We start from the raw sequence: 11341 nt of genomic DNA, 5'->3' as shown, positions 1-11341 counted from the left end.
TGCAAGTAGCTTTTTCATTCTCTCCTCTATGCTCGAGTCTCTTACCCACTGCAGCATCCTGCCAACCTGACACACTACAGATTCTGAGAAGTGATCAATCGACGCACACTCTCATCAAGAGAAGGCCAACATCGCGAAACCCGAGCTTTGCCTACCGAATCGAACATCTTTTGCAGCACCGAAGAGTCTCCGCAGTGAGAGTTTAAAATACATCATGCGCCAGTCTGCCGTTCCAGAGACTCGTATGCCACTTCGTCAACATATTTCCGACAAAAGAAATGAGTCCGATCTTCCTGTGGAATCCCAGGAGGGAGATGATAAAGATGAATTTCCAGAGGATAGCTGGGCTGCGTGGTCATGCTTACTTGGCTCATTCCTTATGATGTTTCCATCGTTTGGCTTTCAAACTGCCAGTAAGAATACTTGCGTACTACTCTTGCGCCATCATAACTAATTCCCTATAGTCGGAACAGTCCAGGACTACATCAGCACCCATCAACTAGCGGAGTATAGTGTCAGCGATGTTGGGTGGATAACAGCCGTGCTCGTCTTCTTGACATTATTCCTAGGAGTTCAAGTCGGGCCGCTCTTTGATCGCTATGGGCCACGAGTCCTCATAATATGTGGCAGTCTTGCCAATTTCGCGTGTTACATCCTTCTGGCACAGTGTACACAGTACTGGCATTTTATGCTCTGCCTTGGCGTTCTAGGAGGTATTTCCTCTGCTGTCATTACTACAGTTTCAATCTCGGTTCTTAGTCACTGGTTCTTTCGACGTCGTGGCTTGGCATCTGGCATTTGCATGGCAGGGTCATCGGCTGGTGGAGTTACTATTCCTTTGATGCTCAGAGCACTTTTCCAGAAGTACAGCTGGCTGTGGTCCATTAGAATCGTTGCTTTTCAGGCTCTGGGATGTTACTTGCTTGGCATGCTCCTAGTGAAAGCACGGCTTCCCAGGAGCAGCAATAGTAGGGCGACTATCGATATCCGAGCTTTGGCATCGCCTCGGCTTTGCTTCCTTGCTGTGGCTGTCTTTTCATTCGAATTCATTATCTTTGGATGCGCGGCCCTACTTCCTACTTATGTGCGTTATGCAGGACTTGATGAGAATGTTCAGTACTATTCCCTGGCGGTCTTGAATGGCATGAGTTTTTTTGGCAGAGTATTACCGGGATTCGCAGCTGATCAAGTGGGAAGGTTCAATATTCTATTATCCATGGTTTGTGTGACGTTGATAATCATGGCAGGTGTTTGGGTACCGTATGGATCCCACGATGAAGTGACTCTCTATGTTGTTGTCGCTATCTTTGGCTTTGGATCTGGCGGGTGGCTTTCTCTGGCCCCGGTGTGTGCTGGCCAGCTTTGCAGAACGGAAGAGTATGGTCGCTTTTATGGAACCGTCTACAGTGTTGCGGCTTTCGGAGTTCTACTCACTGTGCCTGTCGGGGGCAAGTTAATTCAATCAACAACTCCTCGTGTCCTGATTGGATTCTACTCTGCAGTATTGCTGATTGGACTGGTCAATGTGGTATTATCCCGTTGGGCAGTGTTGGACTGGCGCTGGAAATGGAAGGTCAAAGTTTGATCTTGTCTTTTTTTTTATATGGCTGGTGAGCCCTTATTCGCAATTAGAAACGACGAAGTCTTCAAATGTTGGATATGTATACAATAATGATTTCAAAATACACATTCAAGTGGACTCGGAGGTGGCGGGCCAATTTGTTCCTTATCTACATAATAGGCTATTTGATGATAGCCTAAAGAGGACCAAGGACCAGCTAATACATGGAGAGCACGATGATAAGTTTGAACCAATACGAAAAGCCAATCTATGTTATGGACTCTTCCTTGAAGAGTGACACACTCAATGAGATTAACTACATTATCGCAGATTTGGGGAAGCGTAAAGCTGCGTAATCAACAAAAATTTTGTTCCCGTTTTACGGCCACAGTTTTTTTTTAGGGTTTGCCGCAAATACCCGCCTTATAACAGGTGCACCGTGCGTGTTCACCGCATCAACCATCCACAGTGACATCTTGACGGAATTCATCTCACAAGTCCGGAGCCAAAATGAACGGAACTGGCTCAAGGGCCCCGTCGGCCCGCAAGACAAGTAGTGGTTGCTCCACCTGCGAGTGAGTTCTTCTGCATTGAGTTTTCGAATCCGCCACTAATCATGTGCTTTCTAGGTTTCGGTGGGTGCGCAACTTCCAGCGGCTAACGTCACCCACTCATGATCTACTTTAGGCGCATCAATTGCGATGAGATTAAATCATGTTGTCTGCGCTGTGTTGAGACGAGGAGAATTTGCGAAGGCTATCCAGCCCCTCTTCAACCGGCATTTCCCCTTGATATATTGAAAGACGAGGAACGCCGAGCCTTTCTCTTCTCTCGAAGTCGGACTGCTCACCTTATCTTTGGCCATCGAGATTCAAGCAGGTGGCTCTCTATTCTTCTCCAAATTGGCTACAGTGAAGTGCCAATCAAACCTGCTATCACGGCACTGGCATCGCTGCATGAAAGCCTAAATCCAGTAGACGCTTATGTATCTATCGGCGACCAGAAAAACAAGCTTCAATCACAGCGCAGATGCTGGCTCTGAAACATTATACTGCAGCTATCTAATGCGTGCAAATCGAATCTCCCGACATGTCTTCAAGACCGGATATTACCATGGCACTGGTTGTTCTTTTTATCTGCTTCGAGCAATTCCGAAGCGGTGATACTGCCTGCCTCCTTCACCTGACGACCGGTCTAACGTTGCTATATTGGTGGAGATGCCATACTCACACATATAGCTAATTGCAACGATATTCTTGTCCAACATTGAATATCATCAATAGTCAAATAACGCCAGTCTTGCAACGATTGCGTGTACAATTCTCGCTGGTTGCAGAAACAGAGCAGAGGCCCTACTTCTGGGAAATGGCGGCGATGAAACACGCGTTGAGTAGGCTGTTGGGGTAGAAACAGTGCCGGGACACGCTGCTCACGAGCAACAAAGCGGCGGCACTCACACTAAGTAACCCCGGCAACAGTCAGGCCGAGAGCATATCTACCTGATGTACGAACTGATTAGAAGACTGCGGAGACACGGAAACCAAATCAATATCCTTTGGGTTCCTGTCAGCGGCGACAACTGACTACTGGGCCTGGCGAACGAGCAGGCCAGCCAATTGATATGTCTCACATGCCGAGCTGGCTCTATCACAGCGGATTTGAGAACCGAATACGCAGTCAGAACCTTGTACAAGAGCTCAATATGCAGGTGGGTCGATTTTGTAATATCTTTGGTTATTTTCGGTATGGTTGTTCCGCAATTTTTAAAAGATAAAATATTAGCCCTTGGAAGGTTCCGATTCCGCTTCCGAGCAGATTTCCGAATGTTAATTCCGCTTTTACTTATAAGCCCAATCTATGATTCCGCCTGATTATCGCTCGCCTTAAAAATTATCTTGATAAGTTTTTCGCACGAGCCGCTATCATCTCCTCGCTAGTGATGGCTGTCAGAAATGCGAATGCGGCTCTGCGAATCGCAGTCTTGGAATGTGATCACAAGCTGACGACTGAATTTGGAAGCTATGGAGAAATTCTCGAAAAATGGCTCTATCGAGCTAGCCATGCAGTCCAACACCCGCTGGAGGTATCACGCTGGGATATTGAAATATTGAATTTTACCCACATTTAGACCAGATAGATGCTGTTCTCATATCGGGAGCCCGTACGTTCCCTGCTGGCATTCTCAATCAATTTGCTAATTTGGAATTAGCAACCTCTGTGGAGAGTGACCTTCCGTGGATCAGAAAGCTTTTGGAGTTTACCTCCTCTGTTGTTTCACATGCACGAATCATGCTTGTCGGTATCTGCTTTGGACACCAGTTAGTTGCAAAAGCGATTGGTGGTGAGGTCAGGCAACGAGAAGGCGGTTTTAAATTAGGCCTTGTACCGACCCAATTATCAGAATTCGGGAAGCAACTCTTTGAGCAGTCGGGTCTGGTATGTTTTTCATTTAACTCAGTAGTTTTATGTCTTATTTGCAATTAGGATATTTTTGAATAATAACTGGAATATTTTTGAATAATAACTGGAATATTTGCAGACTATATACCAAATGCTCACGATGTTGTCGCTCGCCCTCCTACCGTGGTAGAGTCTACCAATGTAGAAATGCTCGGTCGAAGTCAGGATGGTGACAACCACGGGTTTTATGCTCCGAAGAAACTCATTACATTACAGGGGCATCCGGAATTCAACAGGGCGATCATGGGAAGTGTTCTGGAAATCAGCCGAGGGGATTTAGGAGATGCTGCATATAACGAAGCGAAGACACAGCTGCATGCCGATGGAGACGGGGATCATGCAGCACGCATCCTTTCGAAAGTCCTGATAAAGGACCTCATGTGATATGTGCTATATACCAAATGAATGGCGATTTATCGAATCATTTCTTGCATTATCTCCCATACTATGTAACTCGTGGAAGTGATACGCCCGATATCATCCAACCCTACTCCTTAAATGGCAATTATGGGACACCAGATCTTAACTGCACTATATTATTCCAATGTCTAGTGGCAAAAATGTTAGAGCATGTGGTTTCCCAGAGTGCGAGGTACATTACCCCGCCACACTGGTCACAGGACATGCCTCAGATATCAGCGTGCGACTAGTCCGGATCGGGTAGATAGTCAGATCGTGTCAGGATTGAGGCCAGGGGGTAAGTGAGAGCTTCTCTCTCCTTTCCCTTCTCTCCTTCCCTTTTCCTCTCCATCCCGTACTACACTAAGAAATACATTACTGTTTCTCCGTGTCTTTTCGTTCTTTCTCGAACCGTGGTAGTCTTGGGTAGACGTAAACCACTATGGTTTGAACAAAAAAGGTGCAGGTCTTTATGTGGACGGCGTTGGCCGAAATAATATTCGTAGATACTGGGCGCATGTGAATTCCAGTATCTGATTTAGCCACATCAATGATATTACTAGGGCAGAGATACAGGTCAGTCATGCTAGAGAGAATATGCGGATAATGCGACAATTAAATTGATCTATCGCCTTTGTATCCAAAAACAGAATTGTCATGATATTACTTGAATATTGAGAATTGAGATTGTGAGCGGAGATTTCTCATAATCTCCGAGTCGGAAATCAGAAAGCAGGCTAGTTCTGCGGAAGTCTTCCGAGCCTCGGGCAACCCCAGAAACAAGGGGTATATTACCGCAATAGATATTGGGGCAGGGCGGATCCATAACGCGCATGATATGGAGGAAAGATGCAGGTTGATCGAAAAGCTGGGAGGTGTCTGCTACCAGTTGACGCTGACCCTAAGGACTGCCCCCATCTTGATATTCCTTAACTTTTTCTTCTCTAAGAACCATTGAGTTCAGCCAACGGCTAGCTAAATGCAGCCATTTCAATGACTGGAGAAGACCCAGGTATATTGCTCTGTCCACCCCAAGTCCATGTTGAGACTTCAGATTTAAGATTTAAAAAAAGCCCGGGACCCAGTGAGCCGTAGCAATCCTGAATCTCTTGCCCCAAAGCCATACCGGTACAGTGAAAATGGTAAAGACTCCCATTATACCCCCAAAAACTCCAAACGGAACCGCTGGCCCGGCACTTGTGACCCATTCACCGGCAAAAAAAGTCCAAGAAAAGCTGATAATGGCTCTCATGCAAGTAACCACCACAAAGCAGTCCGCTGCAAGTGGGCCATAGGCGTCAATAAGCTGCCGAGAAGCGTAAAATTAGCATCTGCCAGACTTGGAAAACCTGTTAGGGGATACAAACATAATTGAATCCGATCGATGGCGCTTGCATCAAGCCGAAGGAAAGCATTCCAATCCCAAACTGCATCCCAAGCCACATATGTGTCGGGCCTGGATTTTGAGCAGAAAATCCAAATGCCCATAGTCCTGTAGTGGCTAGAATCAAGCCGGGAATAGCAACAGGCAAGCGGGTTTCCGGCTCGACTAATGACTTTCCCTGCAACACGCTTTTGGTGACCACGATGCGATCAGCGGTCAACCCTGTCACAACGAACCCTAGCACGCCACCAACAACACCCCCGACCATGATCAGGCCGGCGTTGTTTCCCCAAAGATATGGAGGGGAAGCAATGATACTTGGTCCGACAGTAGTGATCGTGACCACGCCCCCCACAAGACCGGCATACCAAAACATCACAAGCCAAACCCCAGGCAGGCGCAACGTTTTCCAGGGAGCAATGAACTTTTGAAGTATGTTCCCATCATACTTTCGGGCTTTCAGCATGGTGGCAGACAAACTTTGGTGATTCGAGTGATCACTGAAAGATGCAGAGGCCATATTTTCCACGATCTCAGCCTCAGGCTTAGCATCGGTCTCCTTAGAATGCGCAATTCGAGAGGAAGAGGGCTCCTGGTCTCTTTTGAACAATGTCTCCGGTACGAGTGTGGCACAGGCAACTAGCAAAATAGCAGACAGGATCACGTTGACCCAATGAATCCATGCAAGACCTTTGTTGCCGGCGATGTATCCACCTGAAATGCCTCCAATTAGAGGCCCGATGCAGAGGCAAACAGTATAGAATCCCTTTAAGAGATAATCAGATATGATGGCATACTACTTCAACCCAGGATTTGACCTACCATAGCACGACCTCTTTGATGAGTGAAAAATATCTCCCCGACCACACTTGGAGCGACTTGAACGAACCATTTCAGTTAGTGACCATGTCGCACACAAGGGAGTAAAGAATGTCTTCATACTTGTATCCGCAGGCGCAACTGCGATACCCATAAATATACGGGCAACCAACAGACTTTCAAAGCTTTTAGCAAGCCCAGACCACATTGAGCAGAGTACTAGCAACAGAACATTGCCGACAATAATGGGCCTCCGGCCGAACGTGTTGGCCAACGGAACCCACCAAATATTTGCGGCGCCCATCATGAGGACATTTACCTGGCTATCGTTAGAAAAAAATAACATTCATATTTGAAGCCCGTGATGTTTCTCACCGCAATAAGATGAGTCAGGGATCCGAGAGAAACGGGCGGATCAAAGGCAAGTGGTGTCTCATAGAGGGGGAAGGCGCTTGCGATTGATGCAGAAGCAAAGTTGCCAATGGCCGCGTAGAGCGACATACAAACTAACACAGCCGCTTTCCGCCATGTGGGCCAATTCAACGGATCTAGTGGGCTTGAGGTGGGCTGAGGATGAAGTACCAGCTCACTCCCTTGAGCCGATTCTCCGTGTTCGATTACGCCGGATCCATGTGCTGTCAAATCATAATGTCAAACCCTGCAGTAAACGGATAAAGGGCCCAATTCACGACGTACAACTTAGCGAAATTGTGCCAGGAGGAGTTTCGTCTCGAACCTGATCGGATGACAAGGAAAACGCGTATCTAAAGCCCGACATGCTGGATCTTTCGCAGTTGACGACTTTCTCACTTTCCCTGGAATAAACGCAGAACCTCCAAATTTCGGAAGACTTCTCAGCTCGGAAGTATGCATGTGATCAGAAATCTAATATCAGAGAGGAATGTCGCAGATTATATATGGTCGTTTTATCCTGCAGCAAATATTAGCGGGGAAACCGACCCCACACTCCAAGTTCCCAGATCCAAATGGGAAGTCGAGCGGGGATAGCTACAAACCACTCATAGAGCTTATAGAGCGCGGATTCGTGGGGTAAATGGATTTCGGGAGGTGGAGAACCCCTTGGACCCTTGAATTGTGAGCGTCAGTTAGTGGCTGACACGAGGCCAGAAATTGAATTCCTGTGCCGGGAGTTCTCTCAAACCGGGTCCGAGATAGGCTTGCATTAGTTGACTTGGCAAGGGCTCGGCCTCTTTCCCTGTAGTTTATGTCGCGTTGAATCACAGGTTCGTCATGGACAACCCCGAGTAAAAGAGCCTCTAAGAATTTATAGCGAAAGAGCACAGAACATCTACTTCAATGATAGACCAGGAAGATTTTCATACATTACTCTCGGACTTAAAAGCGAGTTCCAGTCCTCGGAGTACTTCCTAAATAGAATCAATCTGATGTGGTGACTTCCTTCACGGCATTATATCCATTGGCCAAGTAATAGCCTTGGCTTAATAGTAATTTCAATTGTCTTATTCCAAATTCGAACTAATCCCAAAGTGCTAATCCCCGAAATATAAGAGTTCACCGCAAGGTTATGGACATTATCTAGAGCGGCTAGACCGAAAGGATGTGCTCGTCCTCCTCCATATAGTGCTACTCCACCCCCACCCCCACCCCCGTATTCTCCGCCGATTTATCGTATTTCTCAGCGCCACCAGTGTAGGCAAATCTAGAAGCTATGAAGATGTGTAAGTCCTCGCTTATTGAATTAGAACTGTGGTTTTTTACTCGAATTATCCCAATTCTGTTTGCTGATGTTTTCAAGAACACGATGTAGGCCTCGAGACCTCTGGAAATCATCGAAACATATTTGCAACCTCGGAGAGACACAATCGAGCATACATTAACAAAATGTTTAGATGCAGATGGGCTCCAGGGTTTGAGTTTCGGGATGTGGACTTCAGCAGAATAGATTGACAGTTCAGGGGTACTTGATAATTGACGGCTGCGTGCGTATTACGAGAACCTTCCAAGCACTGTTGGAGCCTAATGTCATGTACCTAGTGAGCTCATATCTCCAATAATACATATGGTTGTGTGTCGACTACTCAATGATATAAGCCGACTCCATAATTCCATGTCAAATAATGCAGCGCATGCGTAAGGGGAGATCTACTCATGGTAGGATTATGCGACAACATTTGAAGATAGAAATACATGTATGCTCACTATACTAATAATCATGCTTGGCATTTTTAAATTTAATGTTCTGATCAAGAAACGATAGCTCGGGACATCATACTCGGTTGACGGCGGATTAAGATGTTTGAGCTACATATAACCTGGAAGACAGGCCCTACTATACCATTCGATGTTTGAATCTGATTTGAATATCACCTGGATATTTTAAATTAAATCTCGACTGATGTGGCAGAAATGCCATGAATAATTATTTCCATAATGGCCAGACCTTGGCTGATATCGTAAATCGAATGTCATCAATTACGTTGTCCGTGCAGAGGGACAGTAAAGGCTGTCCTGCATTTACTCCGCATGTTCAACTTCAGCACCGACCTTTTCAGCAGCAGAAAGCGGTACCTCATTGTCACCAAACAGCACATCCATCTGTTCCAAAGTCTTGCCCTTAGTCTCAGGGAAGAAGAGCATGTAGCAAACCATAGCGATCAAGTTGAACACGAAGAAAACATAGAAATAACGGAATCCAATATTGGACAAGGCCGTTGGCGAGAACTGAGCAAAGACCAGATTGATGGTCCAGTTCGTGAAGGTGGTAACCGAGTTACCCTGGTTACGAATATCCACAGGGAAGATTTCAGCAGGGTAGACCCATGAGATGATGCCGATGAAAGTGTAGAAGAAGCTGAAGACGAAGTTCATAGCGACCATAGCACGGAGCTGGTTGGTGTTGCTTTCATCATAGTGTTGCGACATGGCAGCATTGCAAACCAGAGCCAGCGCCATACCAAGGGATCCGATGATGAGAGGCTTGATGCGGCCGACTCTCTCCAGAGCCCAGAGACCACCAGTGCAGTATACGATCGAGAGAGCTCCGGAGATTCCAATGATCATGAGAGAAGTGTGGGTATCGATTCCCAGCGATGCGTAGATACGAGTACCGTAGTAGTTGATAACGTTGATACCGGACAGGGGACCGAAGGCCTGCACAGCACATCCAAGGATAAGGCGACGGCGCCAAGAGGGCTTGGTGAGGATGGAGGTCCAGGTGATCTTGGTTGATGCGCGCTCGGCCTCGATCGCTTCGCGAATCTCCTGGAATTCCAGCTCAATGTATTGTTCCTTCTCCTGGGTGCCATCACCGTGCAGTCTTTGCAGGGTGGCAAGAGCCTCGTCATGGCGATCCTTCTCCATCAACCACCGGGGAGACTCGTTCAAGAACCACACGCCGCCGGCAAGAATCAGACCAGGAATACATTGGAAAGCGAGAGGGAAACGCCCTATAAGGTCGGAGTTAGTCATCGTCAAGTTCGAATTTGAAATGCTGCATCCAGGGCTTACATTGAACAGAGGTTTCCACAAATGAAAGTCCATACCCGAGCCACTGGGCGACCAAATAACCCCAGCTCAACATCCATTGTAAGAGACCAGACATCATACCACGAGTGGCAGCCTCGGCCATCTCACCGGCGTACATTGGTACGATCGAGGTGAGAATACCGACTGCGGCACCGGCGATAAATCGACCAATGATGAGCATGGTCATGTTGACAGAGCCGGCTTGCAAAGCACATCCGAAGCATGAGATGCAAGCACCGGTGAATACGGACATCTTACGGCCTAGGCGATCGCCGATGAACATGTTGATTATCGTACCCAAGATGGCACCACCCTGGAATGCGGAAACGATACCACCAGTAACAGTGTCATTGGGGTTGTTGAAGTACTTGATGAATTCAGTCTGGCCGATCGTAGAGGTGACAATACCGCTGTCATATCCGAAGAGGAAACCTGGAAGACCAACTTATTAGAATGATGAGTAGTACAGAAGAACTTTTCCATTCATACCTCCAATGGACAGCAACACAGCCGACAGATAAGTTGTGATTTTCGCCATTTTGTGTCTCGGATGATTTTCAAGACTCACAACTGGAGACGATGATAGACAAATTTTCCCCAGATGTCCCCGTGGGGAGATTATATACAAATGCAAGCCGAAGGAAGCCAAGTGGAGCCCAACCCCAACAAAGGCACGACCTCGCGTCGCATGGTTTCAAAACCTTTCAAAACCTTCCCTCCTCTGCCTTAGCGAAGCAGGCGTATTGTGGGGCGATAGCCCAAAAAAAACGGCATTCCCGAGTCCCGACCAAAAGCACCCAAGCTAACCTGCAAGCTCCAGTGCTGTGATTCGACATGGGCCGATAAAAATGCAATCGGTATCGAAAACCCCGAATGCCCGGGCCCATGGACGTATTTATGTCTCAATTTGGGGGGCGCCGAATGCCGCAAACACGGGGCTAGAATCCACGCATACCCCCATGGGGTTAAGTAGATCGAATTCTCGCGAAACCCAATTTTCTCAGCCAATCGTTGGCGGTGTTAAGTTTTGCCTCGTGACTAGCGAAAAAAAGTGGCTTCAGCCTGACCCACTTTGCAGAAGGACCGGCTTGGGAGAACGGGACCTGGGAGCGGATGAGGGCCGAGAATGGCGGCGGGAGAAGCCCATAATTCACGGGTGACGATAAGTAATAGGTTGAAATCTGACCACTTCATGCCGAAAAATGGCTCCA

General features: G+C 47.2%; 4 protein-coding genes across 4 annotated transcripts; 2 read left to right on the top strand and 2 right to left on the bottom strand.

Moving 5' to 3' along the window:
- Positions 1-214: 214 nt before the first annotated feature.
- N7466_009786 (MCT family MFS transporter) lies at positions 215-1585 on the top strand (the record flags this gene model as incomplete). Its single annotated transcript, XM_057169175.1, has 2 exons — positions 215-413; positions 465-1585. The coding sequence occupies 2 exons, from the start codon at positions 215-217 to the stop codon at positions 1583-1585; spliced, it is 1320 nt and encodes a 439-aa protein (XP_057017881.1).
- Positions 1586-3500: 1915 nt separating this feature from the next.
- Positions 3501-4405, top strand: N7466_009785 (uncharacterized protein; the record flags this gene model as incomplete). The annotated part of the gene is made up of 3 exons (XM_057169174.1): positions 3501-3644; positions 3695-3992; positions 4101-4405. The coding sequence occupies 3 exons, from the start codon at positions 3501-3503 to the stop codon at positions 4403-4405; spliced, it is 747 nt and encodes a 248-aa protein (XP_057017880.1).
- A 1367-nt stretch (positions 4406-5772) lies between these two features.
- On the bottom strand, positions 5773-7401 carry N7466_009784 (uncharacterized protein; the record flags this gene model as incomplete). The annotated part of the gene is made up of 5 exons (XM_057169173.1): positions 5773-6570; positions 6627-6682; positions 6747-6942; positions 6999-7258; positions 7320-7401. 5 exons carry the CDS (start codon positions 7399-7401, stop codon positions 5773-5775), a joined length of 1392 nt encoding a protein of 463 aa, XP_057017879.1.
- Positions 7402-9119: 1718 nt separating this feature from the next.
- Positions 9120-10668, bottom strand: N7466_009783 (sugar porter family MFS transporter; the record flags this gene model as incomplete). Its single annotated transcript, XM_057169172.1, has 3 exons — positions 9120-10051; positions 10113-10562; positions 10620-10668. The coding sequence occupies 3 exons, from the start codon at positions 10666-10668 to the stop codon at positions 9120-9122; spliced, it is 1431 nt and encodes a 476-aa protein (XP_057017878.1).
- Between the last annotated feature and the right edge of the window lie 673 nt (positions 10669-11341).

Source organism: Penicillium verhagenii (genome assembly GCF_028828195.1).
Source record: "Penicillium verhagenii strain IBT 33310 chromosome Unknown utg000009l_segment0_segment0, whole genome shotgun sequence".
In the NCBI taxonomy this organism is placed as follows: Eukaryota; Fungi; Ascomycota; class Eurotiomycetes; order Eurotiales; family Aspergillaceae; genus Penicillium; species Penicillium verhagenii.
This window is presented reverse-complemented; position numbering and strand designations above follow the sequence as displayed.